Below are 20,354 nucleotides of genomic sequence, written 5' to 3'. Positions count from 1 at the left end.
TGTAAAAACAAAACAGATCAATATATTAGATTTACAAACATTTCATTCACACCAAATGTTTCTCTTATAACACTTATGCTTTATTTGAATATGATTTTAGGGAACGGCTAACTCACCTCAACTTTGACTCCTGCCTGGAAGCTAATACCATCAGGGATGGTGGTCTGGAAGTCGGCTATGGTGTAGAACTCTTCCTCAACCTGAGGAGGGATGGGTGGCTTGGGTAGGTTTGCACCACGTGGCTGTGAAATATGAGACACGTAAGTTTTATAATCTTTTATAATTACTTAAGTGATGATTCGATTACAACTGAATCTCAGCTGTGTAAACTCTTACAATGGTAAGGTCTCTGCGTGGAGGAGGTCTGTGTCTTGATCCCACTTCTGTGGAGGAAAAAGATAAGTAAGAACATTTGCAACTGTGCCACCCATCTGATCCTCTTCAATCTATGCACTATCATTGTCAATAGGCAGTATACTCTACACACATTCTATACACCTAGTGCAGCAATTTAGGGTTTAGGATTCCAAGGAGACTTTAACACACACTGGAGAAGCCTAGGATCGAACCACTGACCCTTGGGATAGTGGACAACTCGCTCTAGTGGACTAGTGTAGCTCAGGAGGTACTTTCTTTCTGCACTCGACACCATTTGAAAAACATTGGGTGTTGTATAAAATAATTCACTTACTGCTTTTGTTATCAGAGAAAACAGAGAGTCTGTTTTCTTTGTCTCTGCTTGCATTGTTCTGCTGGTTTTGTTGGGTAAACCCATCTAGGTCATTTGTACTGGCATGAGCGACAGTCCCTGCTGTCTGCTTCTGGCTCTGAATGTCTGTCTTCTTCAGGTACGAGGCTGGGGCCCAGCCCTCACGGCCCTGGTACCTGAGCAGAGGAGAGATGTATTCAACAGTCCGGCAGTGTCTACAATGAGATCAGCACATTTAGTATATATTAATGTCAGTAATTTGAATTACCTGATCTTCCACCAGCCCTCTAAATTCTTCTGAATAACCTCAACAATCATGCCTTTCTCCAGGTCGATCTCATCCTGGTCCCTGGCTGAGTATGGGTAAATCACCGAATACTTCTCTTCTAGAGTCAGAAAAATCCATTAATATAAGAACACATTGTTTGTTTTAAAGACTACTGTGTGTACGTTCACAAATAGGGGAGCACAAAGTAAAGCTTGGAAGACAAAGCACACTGGTTCAGTATACCTTGTCCCACACAACCCTCTGTTTACATGATTCAAGATGAGATACTGTAGCTGCGACAGAAGAACATTTGTTCTACAATAACTGAATAAATGAGGCACGGCTTGAGCAACATCTTGTGGAGTGAGAAGATGTAAGATACACACATGTGAAACACACAAAACACACATATGTCCTCCACATATATTGACCATAAACAGGACAAACTTGTTACTGTACTAGAAATGCAGTAACTTCTATGATTTGTATTTCTATTACTAAAACATTACAGAGGTTATATGACAATCTATTGTACAAATGTACCAGGTGCTTATTAATGCTGGTTAAATGAAATGATACATATTTTTAAACTATACTATGTATAAACCTACAAACATACAAATGCACTATCCACATTGCATGCAAGGATTTAATTTACATGCTTGGGTTCCTCATGCAGCATACATATGATGCATACACATGGACAAACATGCACACAGTAGTGTATGCATGTGTGCATACACATTTAGAATAGGAAGAAAAGAAAGGCGTGCGCTCCACCTTGCCCAAAGCCTGTGCTGAATAGATCCCCTAAAGTTCTGCGACGACCCACGTGCCTTGGCAGTGACCAGAATCTCCGAGGCACTGACATCCCAGCACAGTAAGTGGGGCAAAATAGGAAGTGAACATTACATATGCCATCCTGGTGATGTTTTCATCCTAAATTAAAGCAATTTTAGTATTGGCCGACCTAGTACAAAGTTCTACTTGATTTGTCAGCCAAACCAGCCTGCTACATCTCTCTAGGTTAGTGCGAAGTTAGTGATTAAATCATATTGTTACAGGGTTTAGTCATGGACTAACGGCTTTCTTTCTCTTTAAACCCCATGTGCTGTCCTTACCAGTATGTGGGTGATACTGTACCATACTACTGCCACAGAAGGTAACCTTATTTAAGGAGGACATTTAGATACTGTTGGGACTGTTTCATTAAATATTACTAAGGTCTGGTAGACTCAGGAAAGTGATGCTAACACTGGGACAATATCACCATAACTTTTTATGGCGTTACTTAATTGATAGTTTATTCTATATCATCTTTGATAATGTGAATACGGTACATGCTAAATATGAATAACTCAAATTCAAGGGGAATTTCACATATGTGTAACATAAAAGTATTCAAGGTACAGTTGTTTTGACACCAACATACAGTGTAATCACTTACAGCCACACAGAATAACTCCTCTGTACATTGGGGTTTTAAAGTAAACGCTAAATGGCATCTCACATCGTAAACTGTTCCTTGAAGATAAACTAAACAATAAAACATGGAAAGCTTTATGTACCTTCTTCCCCTGGAAGAGTGAAGTCATCAGTGTCATCCTGTACCTCAAGGCAGGTGGCTGGAACCCAGCCCTGGGCATCTTCTGAGCTCACGAACCACCAACCTAAACGGGCAAAATAGAAACACAGTGACACATGAGAGATATGAGTGGACAAATTTCAAGCATAGATTCATAGTAATTCACTATGATGCATATTTGTGGTCTTTTTGGAGTCTATTTAATATGTAAACCAAACAATTACATAATCAAATATTTGACATAGTGCTGTTGGTTCAACTTCAGAGGCACGACTACCTGTTTCCACCATTAAAATTACACAGTTTCTTGCTTAACCTTTGTAAATAAGACTATACTGGATGCTGCACTGAACTCACCAGACTCATTTTTCTCAATGACCTCCACCACCTGACCCACATGCAGGCTGATCTCAGAGCTCTCCTGCTTTTCATAGTCCGTTACTGCCACATACTGGTCGAGGAGGAGAGGGTCTGCTGCAGTGGAATCTCCTATATAAAGGAATAAATCAAACAGGGGCTCATTTAGCTCTATCCCATTTCCTTAGGCCATCCAGTGATGAAATCTCAATAATGTAAAACCAGTCTCCACATGTTATGGTTATCCATTGGGATCTTTCGTACTGTTTGTTAATGTGACATTAAGGCAAACTTGGAATCAATCTGCATGGCTTAGAGACATTGACATTTAAAATTTTTTCCATCTTATTGACCAAATGTAATGTGACCTTTTGAAATGTCATAATTTATATGCACTTCAAAGAACTTTACTGAAAATCCAATTTAGACAGGGTATTCATCAAACAGCAAAGCATTTCAGTTTTTTATCAAAATGCCAAAAAAAAAAAAAAAATTCCAAGGTCACAATTGTACAAAAGCTACTGAGAGAAGGTTTAAGTGAGTGGAGGCTTATCTAGATTATGGAGATTCATCCAGGCATAAAGCAGAGGAGGTAGTGGACATGATTGGAGAGATGCCGTGAAAAAAACTGAGTTGACAGAGGGATGAAGGCAGATTTGGAGAATGAGTGAATGAAGAATTTAAAAAGTGTCATGGGTTAAGTCAGTCATCAAACATGGCCGTGATTTTCACACAGAAACAAACCAGCAGCACTAAGACCCACCACCAATATTAAGCACCAAGTCTGAGAAAAATCTGCTTTAACAGGGCTCACGAAACAACCAGGGGCAAAAAAAAAAAACCTCATATGGCTCTTTTGTACTGAGTTACATTCACTAAGCCAACCTGTCTAGAACAAACCCTAACATATGAAATGTACTTTAAATATGAAGATGAACCCAAAACAAAATAAGTTTTGGTTGACGTTAAGATCCCTTGTACAGCATGCACTTCACTAAAGGTGCAGATGGACACATTTTCCAAAAGCATGTACATAACTCACAGGCAGACAGAAAACAGGTCTGACCTGACAAGCAACATTATATTAAGGTACAGAGGTGCTAAAATCCAGCTGTGTGGTTCTTACAACTTGAAAGACCAGAGATTGCATTACCATGCAAACCTTTCAGTGAGTAACTGATAGATAAATGGGATTTTTTTCAATCAATCTCATTTATATATACATATATATATATATATATTTACAGTTCTGTCATTCAGAAATTTGCTTATTAGTTATGCAAATATTTCTCAAAATCAGATCTGGAGGGAGCCTTTTATCAGGTTGAGGTTAATTGTAAGCAAGAAGCATAAAAAAAAAAAAAAAAAATTCACATCAATAGCAGATCAGTAGGCAAACTTAACTCAGCTAGTTTGAACTTGGAAGATCAGCTACACTGATAGCCCAAGTAACTCAAGTTAACTTTTAAAACACACCCATTTATCATATCATATTTTCCTTGCTGTTATTGTCAGTCTTTTCTACTCTGTCCCAACAGAACATACTTAAATACACCCAAGAAATTAGCCATAAAAGAGTGTTTCCTTTGCAAAACCGATACAAGCCCCAAGCTCCAAGCCCAGGGAAGGAGAGGGGACATGGGTCCCTAGTAACCCTCTGGCTCACACACAAAGCACGACCAAGCATGATAGTATGATTACTACCTCGCTTTAGGAAAGTAGTCGCTCTCTCCACAAACCCTGATGGAAAGGAAAATGAATGGAGAAGAAAACTGAAAAAAAAAAATGACATACATGCAATGTACGAATATACGATGAGTGAGCAGGATAAAGAGAGTATAAAAAGAAACAATAGCAGTGATGGTTTGTTTGTAACTGGTACTGTAATAGTCACCTCCAAGAAAACATGTAACATATCTAAGTACAGACAGGATGTGTTCTAGTACTATTTTCTGGTACCGTCTCTTTTGAAACGGATCTTTTAAAATCTGTAAAACTCAGTGACCACTAGATGGAGATAATCCTACGTTATATGGTTAAGATGAATCATAGAAGAGAGATATTCATCAAAACAGCAGAATAAACACCTGATTATATTTCTACAAAATGACACCACAGCTAAGGCCAGCTAACCACATTTTCATTTAATATTATCTAATATCTCACATCTTACCTGATTTCTTCTTTCCAATGGGTTCCCTGGTAATGAGAGGAAATCAGCATATTACTGCCAGGAAGTAAATCAATGTCTATAATAATAATAATAATAATAATAATAATAATAATAATAATAATAATAATAATAATAATAATAATAATAATAGTGACAATAATACATGAATCAGAACTTTGAAGCTCCTGAATTTCAAAAAGGTGTTCATACCTTTAGTTTATTACAACTGCAGTTAAAAGTACTACCTCAGCAGCAGATACACAGTAGGAGAAAATGATCTCTCCAATTCACAGTAGTGTGTACAAGAAGCCTCTTGAGTGTTGATCTCTGAAATTTACTCTGATGGTAAATTCAATACAGCATCTGCTCTGTCTGGTTTAGACATTAGCCTGATAAATAGACCATCACTTCACAAAAGCTGATTCAATGCCCAGATGCTCTGAAAAGTCACCAGTGGTTAATGTTCAGTATCTGACTTTTATTCTCTCTGTCCCTCTTTCTTGGTTATTTAAATATAGCTTCCTTAACTCATAGCCTTCCATCGCCTTTTTTCCATCTGACATCTTCCACTTAACTCACTCTTTAATATCCCCTGATCATTTTCCTTGGGCAGTACTCCTTGTTAGTTTCTGTGTTTCATCATAAATGCTCTCAGCCACAAAAAGCCTGCTTCACGCTGCAGACCTGTTAATTGCAGAGGCTTAAGTCTCAATAAATCTTGATCCATAACCATACCTATTAAGGCCCACCACCACCCAGGCCAACCAAAGCATTACCATTGATTTAGATTATAGAAGAGTGTGTGTGCATAGAATTTGAATGCTTTGTTCGCTTGTCGCTGAGGTTAGGTTATGCACCAGGCAAGCCACTGACCCAGCCCCTTCGTCTAATCCAGTTACTATAACTACTTTAGATTATTAAATCTAATTATTTCATGTTTTTCTTTGGCTGCTTTCTAAACTGAACCCTACCACTACGGCCAACATCAATTTCAATTCATGGGAAAATCCACATCAAGCAAACGTGGCCTCTGACGCGATAAAGCAGAGAACAAAATAACTACAGAGAAACTGTGAGAACACACTTTGCTGTTATTAAAAAGAGGCAAATAAAGTATCATCTGTCAAAGCCTCTACAACAGGAGACCATATGGATATATTTGGTCTTGGTTTGGATTCTTGGAGACTCATTACAATAAAAGCTATCAAGTTTTTACACCTGGAGCCAAACCTTACAGTAAACAGGGCTCATACAATATTGATTTATTTGAATGGCTAATGAAATCACTCTCCTCTCACCCCTTTGCCTTAACTTCATCCCCTCATATCCTTCTTTCCAAGTATCTTAGCTAGTTTTCATTCTTTCCATCCAGCTGTTATTCTATCTTGATCCACCATCTACTTCTATTTTTCCCCTCAGACGTCCCCTACTTTCCCTTCTCACCTCATTTTTATGTTTCTCTGACCCACTACTTCCTACTTTTCCTCTCCTCTACAGCTTCTCATCTTTTTTCTTTCCCCTTTTACTTTGCAGCTTTTTAAGGAGAAAGTCTTGTATGTCCCTCAGTAGATTTATAGGCCATGATAAATCTTCCCCCACAGTGGCAGTTGTGACTGTACACCAGTCGCGCTGTGAGTCAGCCAAACAACAGGCTGCACTAACACAAAACAGTAATCCAATTTCAATAAAGACAAACCAAGGTCTTCATCCCCATTAAATAAATGCTCTCTCCCTTTCTTGCTTCTCCCAGCACATGCTTGGAGTTTGTATGAGAAGTCAGGAGGCATGTGTCCCTGGCACAGAAGACTGTGAGTAAGCAAAAGGAGAAGGAGACAGAGAGATCTTCTTGTCAGAAACTATATATATGAATCAACTGTCTGCTGACAGGCTTTCGATTTTTTCAGACATATTGCCCATTTGCTATCAGACAATAACTGTTGGCTGCGCAGAGATATGTCTGTGTCTGATTTTAATCATAGAACTGGTAGACAACTATTACAGACTGCAAAACTCCATCACATCAAGGACAACACCATGACTTCTGTGTCCGGGAGCTACAGCATTAAAATGGATCCAAAACAGGGCAACGTTTTGCAATTTTACTGATTCATCAAGCTCAGTTTAAATGTCAACAGTCACTGTTGAGGACATTTGAAGCATCTAAAAAAAAGACGACACTGGCTAGCTGCATGACTGTGGCTATCTGAACCAAGCTACAACAGAGACAGCTTCTTGCTTAAGGCCATTACAACAAGTGAAGAGTGAAAATCATTGGGCTGTGTCCACATTGGATGCTGCTGTATAAAGCAGTTCTAACCACATTTCTAAGTATGGAAGGCATCCATGCATACAGATACATAAAACATGCACAGTATATGTGAACAGTGTGCAGGCAGAAGTCACCAGATTCATCAATGAACAGCTCATGGAACATCTTAGAAAACGATGCAGCTAGCAGCATTTCCAAATGATCAAGGACAGAAATTTCCCAGAATACTGCACAGTTAAGTTATAACAGTGTATTGTGATAGTATATCATATTAAGTTTGATTTGATTTGATTAGGTTTGCAGTCTCGTATTTGGACACAATACAAGGCTTTTATTTTTATGACCCAAATTTTACAACCAATCTTGCAAATTACTGCCTTCCTGCTGGCCCAGCACGTACCCCTGGCACATATCACAGGACTTATCAACTCAATTTCCTGTCGACTGAAACAACTTCTCAACACCTGGTGCCACACATCAGTATGTGAAGACAGATGGGTCAAAGCTAATGCCCCAGCTGACAGTTGCTGATGTGAAAACCATTTCTAGGGTCAAGATGCCAGCCCCACATTATGGCGTCTATGAAAGCAGCCACCTGTGACCTTCACTGCCCTGAAGGTGCTGGTAACCTTAATCACAACACAACTGGAACTGAGGCCTGTGTGCTGGTGTGTGTTGGTTGCTGGCATTATTGCTTGCAGATGTCTTAGGTTTGGTGCATAGTAAGTGTCTGCACTGGATATGACGCTAATGTTTTGTGTAAGATTTACAGACTGCAGAGCTGCTCTGCACACCTTCAGACACCTTTAGCCATGTAGTCTCAGCTGTCTGGACACTGGTGGCTGGACTGAGCTGCAGCTACATGCTTTAATGCTAACTCAGCATTTAAAAAAAGAGCCCTTTAAATCTGTTTCCCCCAACAGGAAGTAGTGCAACAGCATGAAATCCTACCCATTAGAGGGTGTAATTCATGCTCATTAACAGCAGCTTGGGGGTAAATACTGGGAGGATTTGACATCATGACATCAGTCCTGACAACAATGACAAGTATCTGCCTTAGTGAGCGTGAGTGGTTCTAATAGCTGCGTGTATGTACTTGTGTGTGGTACTTACTCCTTGGGCGGGTTGAGGTCTTCAGGTCTAGTTTCAAAAAACACCCTGACCTCCTCACACTGGGAGATGTAGACAGGCAACTGAATGAGGGCCTGCAAACACAATGGGTAGGAGCAAACTTAGGTAATCACACAAACAGCTACTTCAGTATGTACAAATATTACACATCATATTTTGTATTCAGATGACCTTCAAGGACAGGGATAAAGGTTACAGTGAGGAAAAAACATGAAGCAACTGGTTTGTCAAATGTTGAATATTTAAGAAAATAATCAGGGTTGTCCCATCCCATCATTCAGAATACAAAAGATGCATCAATAGTAAGTAAAATGACTAATGTTTTTTTAGTCACAACAGTTTTCTGTTCCTGCTCCTGAGATGAGTTCATTGACCTGTCTCGCCTGCCTCCTTCCCTCATCCTATGGCTCTGTGGAGGATCACTAGCAGCAGAGAGATGAGCCCTGACAACACAGATGTAGATGAAAGACAAACAGCCACATCCACTTCTCTCATTATTGCTGTGATCTCTGCCTCTTACACACATGGCTGGTCGTGTTATTTCTGTCTCATTTTCAATCCCTCTATTTGGTTTTCTCTAGAGTCGTGTTTTATCTGCCTCTCCTTGTTTGTCTTTCACTCTCTTTCAACACAACCTCTAAAGGGCAGCAGTGAAACAGAATCACTTTAACAGCTTGATACCCCAAAGTAGAAGACAGAATAACTGCCACCAATAACCCTGTGGTGACAAACCCTTCCTACTGACGGAGCTAGGACACCCCTCCTCCTCCATTTGCTGGCAGACAGGGCTGAATGCTATCCATCAAGCTTCCTCTACTGGCTTCTACCTCTGATTTTAATACTCCTAAGTGTTTCAGTCCTGTCCTGAAAGGCAGCAGAGTCAATGTCTACCCGTCGCACTCTCACTGATGTAACATCAGGACTAACAGATGTGGAATGAAAGCCAAAGAGCCAACCCAAGGTGTCCTTGTCCCATGTGCCATATTTACCTTTTCGTACTTACGACCATAAGTCCACGCCAATAATATGTGTTAAAGGAAATGAATGGACTACTGCCATAGACAAAGTATAGGCAGTGATTTCCATTAGCCACAAAATCCTAGGAGGGTGGTTGTGTTTACCCATTGCACGTATAATATTGCTAGATTATTACGGCTAAACATGACCTGAGAATAATATCTGATTCAAGTTTTTACTGGTGAGCAGAGGACCCTATAGTCCTGCAGGCCACAACGCTGCACTGTGCCTGAGGTTAGAGTGCATCCTGAACTGGTTATCCCCTCCATGGATTTATTCCTCTCCCAGTGTCAGCCTGTGGCCCATCTACTCATTACAATTCTCCCCAGGGAGGAGATGGGAGTGAGGCTCAGGGTACATTACAGCAAATGGACTTTATGGGTGTTCTTTACAGCGGCAACATTAAGGTAATTGTGTGCGGCTGTGTATGTGTGTGTGAGTGTGTGAACCTGTATGGCTATACACTGCGAGGACCAGTTTATGGGAGTGAGGAAATTCTGGAAATCCAGGATTAGGGTAAAAGATTGGAACAGATGTTTAGTTGTTATGGTCAAGTTTAGGGTAAGGTCAGCATGAATGCATTATGCTATTGAGTTCCCTAAAGACAGTTGTACAAACGTGTGCAGGTATATCAGACAGATGCACTAAAAATGTTTGCATTTTATTAAAAAACAAACTGTTTATGAATACATCTTTAAAAATACCTGTTTTTACTTCCAAAATGACTGATGCATTATTTATATATTGTCTTAATGCTTTTATCTACATATTATCCTTTCAAATGTTCAGAACAGCAAACAATGAAGGTCAGGCGAAACTGTTTTAGTTGCTTAATACACTTTGTCACATGATGCATTTCATCATGCTGTGTGACCTGTCTAGTGATCCTAGCTCAGCAGTCTTACTCTACAAACAATTCCTGATTCAATGTTTTTTTTCTCTTGTTTAATCCAACTGTGTTTCCTGACTGAATAAAAACATAAGACTCCACAGCCAGGGAAGTTCCATATGCGTCCGATTAAAGCCTCAGTTGTACAACAGTGGAGCTCACTCAGATCTTTCCTAAGAAAAACACGAAAATTTACGTCGTCAACCTAACTGCATGTGGGGGTGGATGAAAATGTCATTTTCCCCATAAAGTGCAGATTTGTTTCAGCCATTACTACAACCCTCAGTATTTACTGCCAGAGCTGAGTTCTTAGATTTAATATGTGGGACAATATTAAGGGGCAAGCGGTTTTAAATTGATATCAATTACGTGTGATAGACATCACTGATGTGCAAAAAAAAAGCATCTGAGTTGTAACTTCCCTGTGCTTGAATTTAAAATCAACAAGACAGCATTACTTTCCACTCCATATAATGTGTTTTGGGCTATTAAATCTTCCTCTATATTTCTCCTATATTGATTTAACAAAGTTCTTCTAAACCATCAAATCTTAAAGACAAGTGTTTAGAAATCATGCATGTGGCAGTGTCCATGGACTGGTGTTGACTGCCAGCAGGGTTGAGACCAGAGGAAGAGACGGAGCGGCTGAGGAAGAAGGTGGCAGGAGGAGGAGCTGCCAACTCAACACCAGAACAGTAAAATAAGCCTGAAATTATTTCACTTAAATTAAGTCACTGAACTGTTGGTTGGTGTCTGTGTCTCTGTGTCGGCAGGGCTGGAGGTCCTGCAATAAAACACAACTTTTGTGGCCCTTCTTCAGGAAAGATGAAAATTGGACAGTTTATTCCAATAAACACCCACAGACACAAACCAACAACTCTGCTCACTCTTCCCTCAAACTACTATTTTTGAGCATAAGTGGTTACAAGATGTTCGCCTACATCAGTCGTACATTCCTTTAACGCCACAGCACACTTGAATGAGTAAAGCTGTACATTCACCAGTCCTCAGTGTTGTTTATCATACATTATTGCTTTTGTCTTGTGAATTGTTATTATTATTAAGGAGGAAAGGAGTGAGAAATTGCATAATGAGCATCATGATGGTTTCATAAGGCTCTTATGGAGCTTATGGAGACAAAATGACAATGTTGAAAATATAAAAAAGTTTGAGTAAGGGCTAAATCAGTCAGTCACCAACTTGTAAAAACATCCTCAAACTTGCCCTGTCAAGAGACAGGAGGAGGTGTGTATAGCTTGGAGGCCCTAAAGTAAAACTGAACAAAAACACTATGGGCTGTGGATGTGCTGACTGGAGCAAGCTAAGCATCAGCAAGAGTAACCACAACATGAGACACAACAATTGCTAATCCTGTGTTTTTGAATACTAGAGCAGTATTTTATGCTTAACTCTTTGAGGTCAAGATATCTGCTTTATAAATGTCTGATAACAGACGATGAACAGACTCACTGCTTGGTTACTGCACATAAATAGCTGGCAACTTAATTTAGAAAAATCAACATCAGTCACTGTGTCATTTAGGCTGCTGTAGTTACATTTCTGTCAAACTGAAGCAATTAGTTACCAGGTATTGACAGTTTTATGGCTGCAGTTCTGCTACAGTGGAGCCTGAGAAAACACAGGTGCATTTCTTTCTTTTAACTTTCAAATGAATAACTGTTTTGGTAAAAATCTATTCAAGGGGAAAGATAATGCCCAGGATTTACAGCATCTTTTTTTAACTGATGGAAAGTGCTGTGGTTTTGTCAAATGGTAAAACAGACTCCACAAACACATGACACAAGATGTCTGCTACAAAAGCAGAGGCCGACACCAAACTAAGAAACATACAAAGTATTTTTTTAGAATTTCTCTTGTCCACAGGGCTCATGAAGGTTTACTGAACATTTGGGGTGGTACAAGGACATCCACTTCTCATTTATCCACAAAGCAACATTTTCACCTATATGCCATTGATCCCTTGAGATAAATTCTCCTTTAGTGTTTCTCCTTCTGCAGAGAGACTGGTCAATAACAGGGCACTTTGGGAGCTTTAGCAGGGGGGATGCCTGCTGGCATAAAGAACTGCTCTGGGGAGATCAGTATGGCAGACACTGCACAATGCCAATTTAGAAGGCAAGGGCAATGGCAATTTTCATACTAAGCTAATCAAAACAATTATAGGCCAATATTTTCCAGCTACAATGTCTGTGTGTCTGTTTAACACCTGTAATATCTGATATGTGAAGAGGTGTGGCCAATACTTAGACAACATGGAGTCTACATGGCACAGCAAACAGGTTGTTCTGAAGCCAGATGGTCTGGCCTCTCAGTGAAATTTTGAATGAGGTGAAAGAAACAGCTACACATGCTGTTTCACACACACATGGCCACAGACACAGAGGGAATAAAAGGATTCTTTCCATTTTCCTGTTCATGACTAAGTTGAATCAACCTGGGTGGGATATTTTCTTTTTTCTTTTCCACTGACCACTTTCTACCTTCATTATAATACTTTGTGCTGAGGATATAAATGCTCACTCATCAGTGTGGCTTTGAACAACACTGAATAAATATGGCCACTGCAGATTTTTCAGGTAAAGTCACTTATAGGTTAATATACTCACCCGGCAGTACTCGTTGATTGGCCTCAGCCTTTTCATGGCGACATCTCTAATATGGCTCCTCCTAAACAGGATTTTCCCTGGAAAACAGTGTAACCAACAGACTTAGAGGATGACCGAACAGAATAGCCAATAATTATTCTTGCGCAGTCATCAATATAGACCGTTAAAATGTGTATATACAGTAGATGTGCATGTATGTCATCAAAGGCAGAGAAATTATTGTTGTTGCCATTAATATTCTACAGAATTTAATACGCTCAATGATATTTAATAAGTAACATGCATTACCGAATGAAAGAAAATATCAAATTGCTTTTTTCATTTGGATGATGCTTTTATCTGAAGCAATTCTTTAAACGTCGCAGTACCAGTGAAGGACAATAAGTGGCTTTTAGAAAACATAATTAATGAATTAGTATGCAGACACAATACAGTCACGTCATCAGTAACACTGACAGCACAATGAGGCGGGTAAGGAGCTAGAAGAATAGTTGGCCTTTCCAAGTTATGAATAAATGATTTAGGGAAAGCAAATGATGCCTGCATGACAGCTTAATGCTACTCACCCATTCTTATCTCAGGCACAAATAAGCACAGGCGCAGACGAGCTCGGCCGCCATAACAATAACATGCTACAAATAGGCCTCTTAAAACATTCGAACTTTCAGAGCCTGCATCCATTTCTCCTCATTTTAGCTGCTGAAGTTTCTCCACTATACTCACCAAGTCATCAAACCTATAAAGTGGGCAGGAAGTCAAGACTGTAATAAGATCCCAACTACACTATACATGTTTTGATAAGATACAGTATCACATCTATCAGTGAGTTATGGTATTTGGTTAGGGAATATTTAAAGCAGACATGCTGAAACATGTGAGTCTATCTCACAGTAGATGGCTGCTGAGCAGTCAATCCACATCCAACACCACCGTTTCACCCATTTCACTAAAACACACTTCCTGCTTTTCAAAACTACAATGTTTTCTGTTTGTATTGATACAGGCACAGATAATCACTTTGTAATTATTACAGTGCTTGAATATGAATATTTATGGCAACGTGTTACTGTTTGCCAGTGTGCCTTTAACGTCTTCATCTCCATACCCTGGGTGATTAAAATATATTACAGTGAAAGATACTAACATCTCCTTAATGCCTTCCTTTAAATGAAAGGCAGGAATTTTCACCCTCTGGCCATGTTTTTACATTTTTACTCTTATACAACGAGGATCAAAAATAAACACTGGGACTCAGGTTTTATCCTACAACTTGGAGCAATGAGGATGGCTACCTCCACAGAGCTGCTAGCAGGGCTGTAGACTTGTTATGTCCCTGACCTTTTCACATACTGTATATATTTATATCAACGATAGCAAGAGCAAAACGTGCACTGTCTGAGCAGCCTCTCTTCAATTTTGCCTGTGAAGAGAACAAAATAGCACTATGTCAAGGAGACTATTAGAAAGAGATTAACTGGATGAAGAATGAAGAATGAGAGAAGACAGTCCAAATCTCTAAGGTGGAGCCGAAAGGACACACTATGTGGACCGTTCTTGAAAATTAGAGAAACTTGAAAGTCAAGTCTCGGACACAGCCTTCCCCTCACACACTTTCTTCCTTTCCTATACTCATCACTCCTCAAACAGAAAGCTTTTTTGACAGTTTTCCAAAGCTGTTCAGGGTCAGGAGAGAAGCACTGACTCACACTGCCGACTCTGTATGCACGGCAGCTCGATGAAAAGGGCTTGTTTGGAGAGGGAGGAGAAAAGCTGCTGCCATGGAGCCGTGGTAAAGCAGGGCAGACTTTATGGCAAATCTCAGAGCCAGCAGTGACCAAGAGTATCAAACAATTTTGTTACTTGGGGTGAGTAAGGGAGGTAACATGGAGACAAGAGACAGAAATGAGGACAGAGAACTGTTCTAAGGACGAAGCTCTTAATCACTGGAGTCACTACACATCTTGTTTTTTCATACCAATTTTGCCTTTTCAGGGAGAATTCGAGGTGGTAAAGCCAAAGTCATAAATTTAATACTTGGACTCTAAGTCACAAGATACGACACGTGGAAGCCAAAAGATTTAAATCTCAAGTTCTGGCGTAGTAAAACTAGTTTTGAGATTGGACAATCCAGGAAAAAGAACGATAAATATGACAGCAGCAAGGATGCAGTTTGAATGTTTAATTATTAGGCCTATGCATTAAAAGCATGCACTGGCCCTACAACAATGAAAAACACACACACATTAGTGTATCTGAAGACACCTTGACTGAGTTTTGTCTAAAATGTCTCGACAATTCACTTGGACTTGCCTCAAAATGTTTACACAAGCCTTAAATGGGCACATGTGAAGCTTGTTAAAGTTAGAAGAATAGGCTGCGTGTGTTTAAATTCTTAGGAAAAGTTGCTGACTGAAGGGACAGGCAGCTTCATAAGCTGCTTTTAAAAGACAGGTCTGCTACTGGCACACCACATTTAAGTATACAAGAGCTGCAATTGTTCTCCCCTGCAGACAAGAGATAAACATGATAGGAATGAGGCATAACCAACAAGGTCAATGTTAACTCTTCAGCTATGTTGTGTTTTTCTGCTCTTCAGAGGACCCACTTGGGAATGTGAGTTATTCATCTCCCCAAAATTGTACTTGGCATACGCAATAGATACTTTTACATATATCATCTAATGTCCATCCATCCATCCATCATATATACCTGCTTATTCCTAACCAGGGTCACAGGGACCTGCTGGAGCCTATCCCAGCTCTCTTTGGGTGAAAGGCAGGGGTACACCCTGGACAGGTCACCAGTCCATCACAGGGAACCATCCAATTTTAAAATGACAAGTCTGAATCTTTGGTATGAGAAAAATAGTTAAGATTCACAGGTTTGGTATGTATAGTTGGCCAAAAACAAAGCAGAGATTTTACACTGTACATACATGCAGACAAGCAGGTTTGCTGTTGCAAAAAAATAAATAAATACATTTGGAAAATTCTTCTGCAAGTCAGACAAATGTTGGCTTGCTCTACAGACAGCGAGAGAGAAACTAAAGGATGAAAAGGTTAGAGAAAATCTTAATCTTAAGATTAATAAGTAATAACAGGAAGGAAGCAAACGAGGATGCATTTTATTATCTTTACAATATCCTGTTGTACAAGGGAAAATAGCAAAGGGATGTATGACACACAATGTTTAACTATGTCCCTTCCCTCTTTTTCAGAGTTCATTAAACATTTTGAGAGTGTGTGAGTGTTTTGTGTGTATGTTCTCTCAATGAGTTCCAGATCATCAAGGACATGACAAACCCTAAAGCCCACCCATTACATGACTGGCAGGGCAGATATGGGTGGGGGTTTTTGGGTGAAGCTTTCCTCCAAACTCATAAAGATTTACTTTAAGTAGGTTCTAAATTTCAAAATATTTCAAAATTTAGTCAAGCCCAACAAAAATCCTTACTATAAACAAACTCCATTGCCTATTGGACTTGTAGGAAAGTAATAGAAATAGAAAAAAATAAATTTTTATTTTATCCATTTCTGTTTCACACACGATGATTCAGCCAGAGGAAAGGTTCAGCTAAGCCAAAAGACATCTTCATGATTAATTTTATGCACAGCAACATTTATTTTTCTTTACTAAAAGAATGTAAATATTTACTAACCCTGATCTATATTTAATGTCCAACACCATGTATATGGACCACAGGCTAAAAGATTAGCTGAATTTGCTAAAGTGTAAATGAAGAATAGATATTCTTGCTTGTTTACAGAACAGTGAGGTAATGACCGATTATGGCTGCCTCATATAATAGTACTTAGTTTCATGTGTGTACTACGCAAACCCCCCAAAAAATGTTCCTCCACAGCCAGTGAGCCCAATGAGGCATAGTTGTCCACATTTTAACCCCGTGTGTGCAAGTGTTTCTGATGAAGAAATCAAATGGAATTAGTAGGGCTCCAACTAACAATCCTCTTCACTGCCAGTTTTTTAGAGCTATCATTTTGTTTACCATTCAAAATGTCTTAAGATACTGCAGGCTTAAGAAGTGCTAGTTCTAATAATAATATTAGTACTACTACTAATAATAATACTAATAGTAGTAGTAATTACCATTATTATTATTACACACACTCCATATTTGTATGAATGCAGTACTTATATACGTGTGTGTGGGGGGATGGTGTGTGTTTAACTCTTACCTGGTAGGAAAGGAATGATCCTGCGCTTAGGATCTTTCTGGCCTCCCTCCACTGGGAATTTATCCAGCAGTTCCATCTGAAACCCCATATTGAATTAAAATTTATTAGCATACAAAGTATTTACCTTCATACATACACACTGACATGCACTTCACTTCACTGAACAGTTTAAGCTGGAGAGGATGGCTTCACATTTTTAGAAATCAGCAGTTTCTGCTAGGAATTCGGCCAATAAAGGGAGGCCTGTCACTGATTAGAAATGTACTGAACAGATGGAATGGTTTTTCCCTCTGATTCATATGCAGCTGTAGCTAAGGGGCTGTTAGCGGCAAGGCACCACTGAGATAGTGGAAAATTTCTGTTTCTTTAGTTATCAAAGGCCACAGAGTAGTGGTTCCTTAAATATCTTGATCATTCTTTCTTCTTAAAACTTATTCTGTGTTAAGAGTCAGTGTTTTGGCTTGACTCTCTCCCTGTGTCACAGCTACAGGCAATGTTCTATTATTTTGTCCATGACACTGAGTGAAATCTCTGTTTGGACACAGCTGTTTGCATATATATGAATATTTGTGCATGTGTGTGTGTGTATCTGTGAATCCTTGCATGGTGCTTGAGGAAGACCCACATAAAACATCTAACCAACAGACTAAAGGTTAAAATAAAAATACTTGACTCGGTTGCATGTTTTACATACAGGGGTTTGGATGTGTCTTTGATATTGCACTTAGAAAAGACAATCTAATACTTAAACAAACATTAAAATAAGACCTTCACTTTCCAAAGAGTTTGAGCTGGGCCATGAAACTAGCATGTCATGAATTTAAACCACTTCTGACCATGTTCCGTTTAAAGATACGTGATAAACTGCTTTATCTATGAAGGTCGCACTGAGGTATTTGAGGGTCAAAACAAACTGGTTCACCAAATATCTAAACCATGGATGAACTGATTAAACTTGGGTGGCATGAAAGACCAATATCTAGAATATGCAGCACAAATGTTGAAACAGGAATGTAATCCTAGAGTTTGTGCCGTGGTATATCTGACTTTAGATCAGGTATGTATTAATAATTTGTCAGTCTTAGAGATAGATAAATCCAACTCTGACCCACCTATTCTAATCTAATTTTACACATTTCACATGATGTGCATCAATGATGGGGATTGTTAACTGGATTTTTACTTAGAATTTCCAGAAAGGGCTGTGATTAGTCACTGAGGTTCACTGGGGTTTTGGTAAATTGCTGTAATGAATTACGCCAAGCTTCTGAGCAATAAAAATGAAGTCAGGTCAAGGTGTCACAACATCGTCTCTGGCAAATTTAAAAGAAACAATAAGACAGATTGAGCTAAAATTAACACAGCAAGACTGGGAGAGGGGCTGGTGTAGTATGAGGTGTGCTAATCAGAACTGTCTAATACTTTTAATGGACTGTATCAATCTTCTCAGGTGCCAAGGAGCTGCTGATGTTATCAAACAATGAGTGGCAACATCAACAACACACCTGTGGGCCTGACCTATAGAAAGATATGTTTCCAGATGTATTACCAAAAATCTTTGGAAAGGCACGATAAACTAGAAAGTGTTTCCTTTCCAATGATACCAAGCTCATCAATATAACCCTTAAAATGTAAGTACAAGAGCTAGTTTAATTTGGGTATGCAAAAGGAGGATAGGTAACAGTGCTCGACACTTACAACAAGCAACCAAACAGCCAGAGTGGCAATATGGTCGGTTATTATTTGACCACAGTTTGAAAGGACTAACAGCCCCTGGGTGGTTACAGACATCTGGATGGGAGAGCATGAGTCAGAAATGTGATATATTCAGGCCCTAAAGACAGCATATGCTCTACAGGTAAATAAATGTCTACACACACCTCAGAAGATATAGACACTGTCTTCACTTTATTTCTTCATTAGCTCTTGCTCATAGCTTCATTCGCCTCATTCCACATACAAATGAAGTTCATTAAGCTTATTTTATCCCAATCTTTAAACCCTCTAATGAGCTGCACTAGTCTCAGCAGAAGGCCAACAAATCTCCAACAATGCTCACCAAAAAAAAAAAAGACATCGACTTTGGGAGCTTACATCTAATTTGTTATAGATGTTTTTGACTAAAACTATTCTCCCACCTCAGAGGGTCTTTGTTAACTTTTTGACCTGACAGAACAGTAGCAAACAGTCCAGTGTGATCTATCCAACAGAGATAACTGTATAATCCCAAAACAAATAGTCTATTAACATTCTTAGGTTTCATACAGAAATGAGCTTTGGTGTTAGAAAATTTTAAATATAAGGGAAAAAATTAAACCCAATGATTTTAACAAGAGTTTTGCCTACAAATCATAACTGTTGCTTGTATCTGTTTATGAAAATACATTTATGATTGGACATGTTTCAGACTGTCTGCTATACGGCCAAAGATCAGCTTCCAGACATCAATAGCAGTGTCAGATAAGGCTGAATTAAAAAGACGTCTCATTGGCTCTGACTGCTAAAGCTCAGCATCATAAAAGTTAAAGCCACAATTTCCCCTGCTAAACACAAAACAATGAAAAAAAAGAGGGCAGAGGAAAGGTGAGCCATGAACTCTCTTGGTCTACAAAGAGGGGGAAAAGTGCAATAAACTCAGAGTCGTCTGGCTGTGCAAGAGCGAGATGCCTCCCCACTGACACACTGCTACCTTAAGGGAAACAGTATAAACAAAAGGAAAGGCAGACACACAGATAGCAGGAGAGAGAGACAGAGAAGAGTGTACCCCACACTCTGTAATTGTTCCCATGTGTCTCCCAGTGAGCACAGACACACCCAGTCTCTGTGTCTACTCCAAGACTTGTATCTGCTCTGTAATCAGAGTTGCTCAAACAAGAAAAGGCATCTGAAGAGAGTAAAGATGTTTCATCAAAATATATGATCCACGGCAGTCAAACTCTACATGACTTTCCAAAGCTATCATGAAGTATGTTATTTGAAACGATCTCCTCCTGTGTTTTTTTCCAGTTAGAAAGAAATGAATGGCATATTGGTGCTCTATAGACTGTATAATGACATACCCAAAATAATGTGTGGACTTCACAGCACGATGACAAAAGCAATAGCTTAGCAGAAACTTGAGCGTAATAAATGT

General features: G+C 39.3%; 1 protein-coding gene across 4 annotated transcripts in view; it reads right to left on the bottom strand.

The window, feature by feature from the left end:
• Nucleotides 1-20,354, bottom strand: part of sh3pxd2b (SH3 and PX domains 2B) — a 32,250-nt gene that overhangs the window by 3,295 nt on the left and 8,601 nt on the right. For 2 of the 4 annotated variants that reach the window (XM_026328069.1, XM_026328071.1), the window contains 11 exons: nt 17,222-17,297; nt 13,026-13,102; nt 8,475-8,566; nt 5,093-5,118; nt 4,624-4,659; nt 2,920-3,051; nt 2,546-2,647; nt 978-1,095; nt 692-885; nt 337-383; nt 117-242 (listed from right to left, as the gene is read on the bottom strand). In XM_026328069.1, the coding sequence (XP_026183854.1) occupies nt 117-242; nt 337-383; nt 692-885; nt 978-1,095; nt 2,546-2,647; nt 2,920-3,051; nt 4,624-4,659; nt 5,093-5,118; nt 8,475-8,566; nt 13,026-13,102; nt 17,222-17,297 (1,026 nt within the window). Of the gene's footprint in view, nt 1-116; nt 243-336; nt 384-691; nt 886-977; nt 1,096-2,545; nt 2,648-2,919; nt 3,052-4,623; nt 4,660-5,092; nt 5,119-8,474; nt 8,567-13,025; nt 13,103-15,734; nt 15,785-17,221; nt 17,298-20,354 lie in introns of those variants that run through there. The other 2 variants (XM_026328072.1, XM_026328070.1) reach the window with 2 other exon arrangements.

Source organism: Mastacembelus armatus, chromosome 14 (genome assembly GCF_900324485.2).
Source record: "Mastacembelus armatus chromosome 14, fMasArm1.2, whole genome shotgun sequence".
In the NCBI taxonomy this organism is placed as follows: Eukaryota; Metazoa; Chordata; class Actinopteri; order Synbranchiformes; family Mastacembelidae; genus Mastacembelus; species Mastacembelus armatus.
This window is presented reverse-complemented; position numbering and strand designations above follow the sequence as displayed.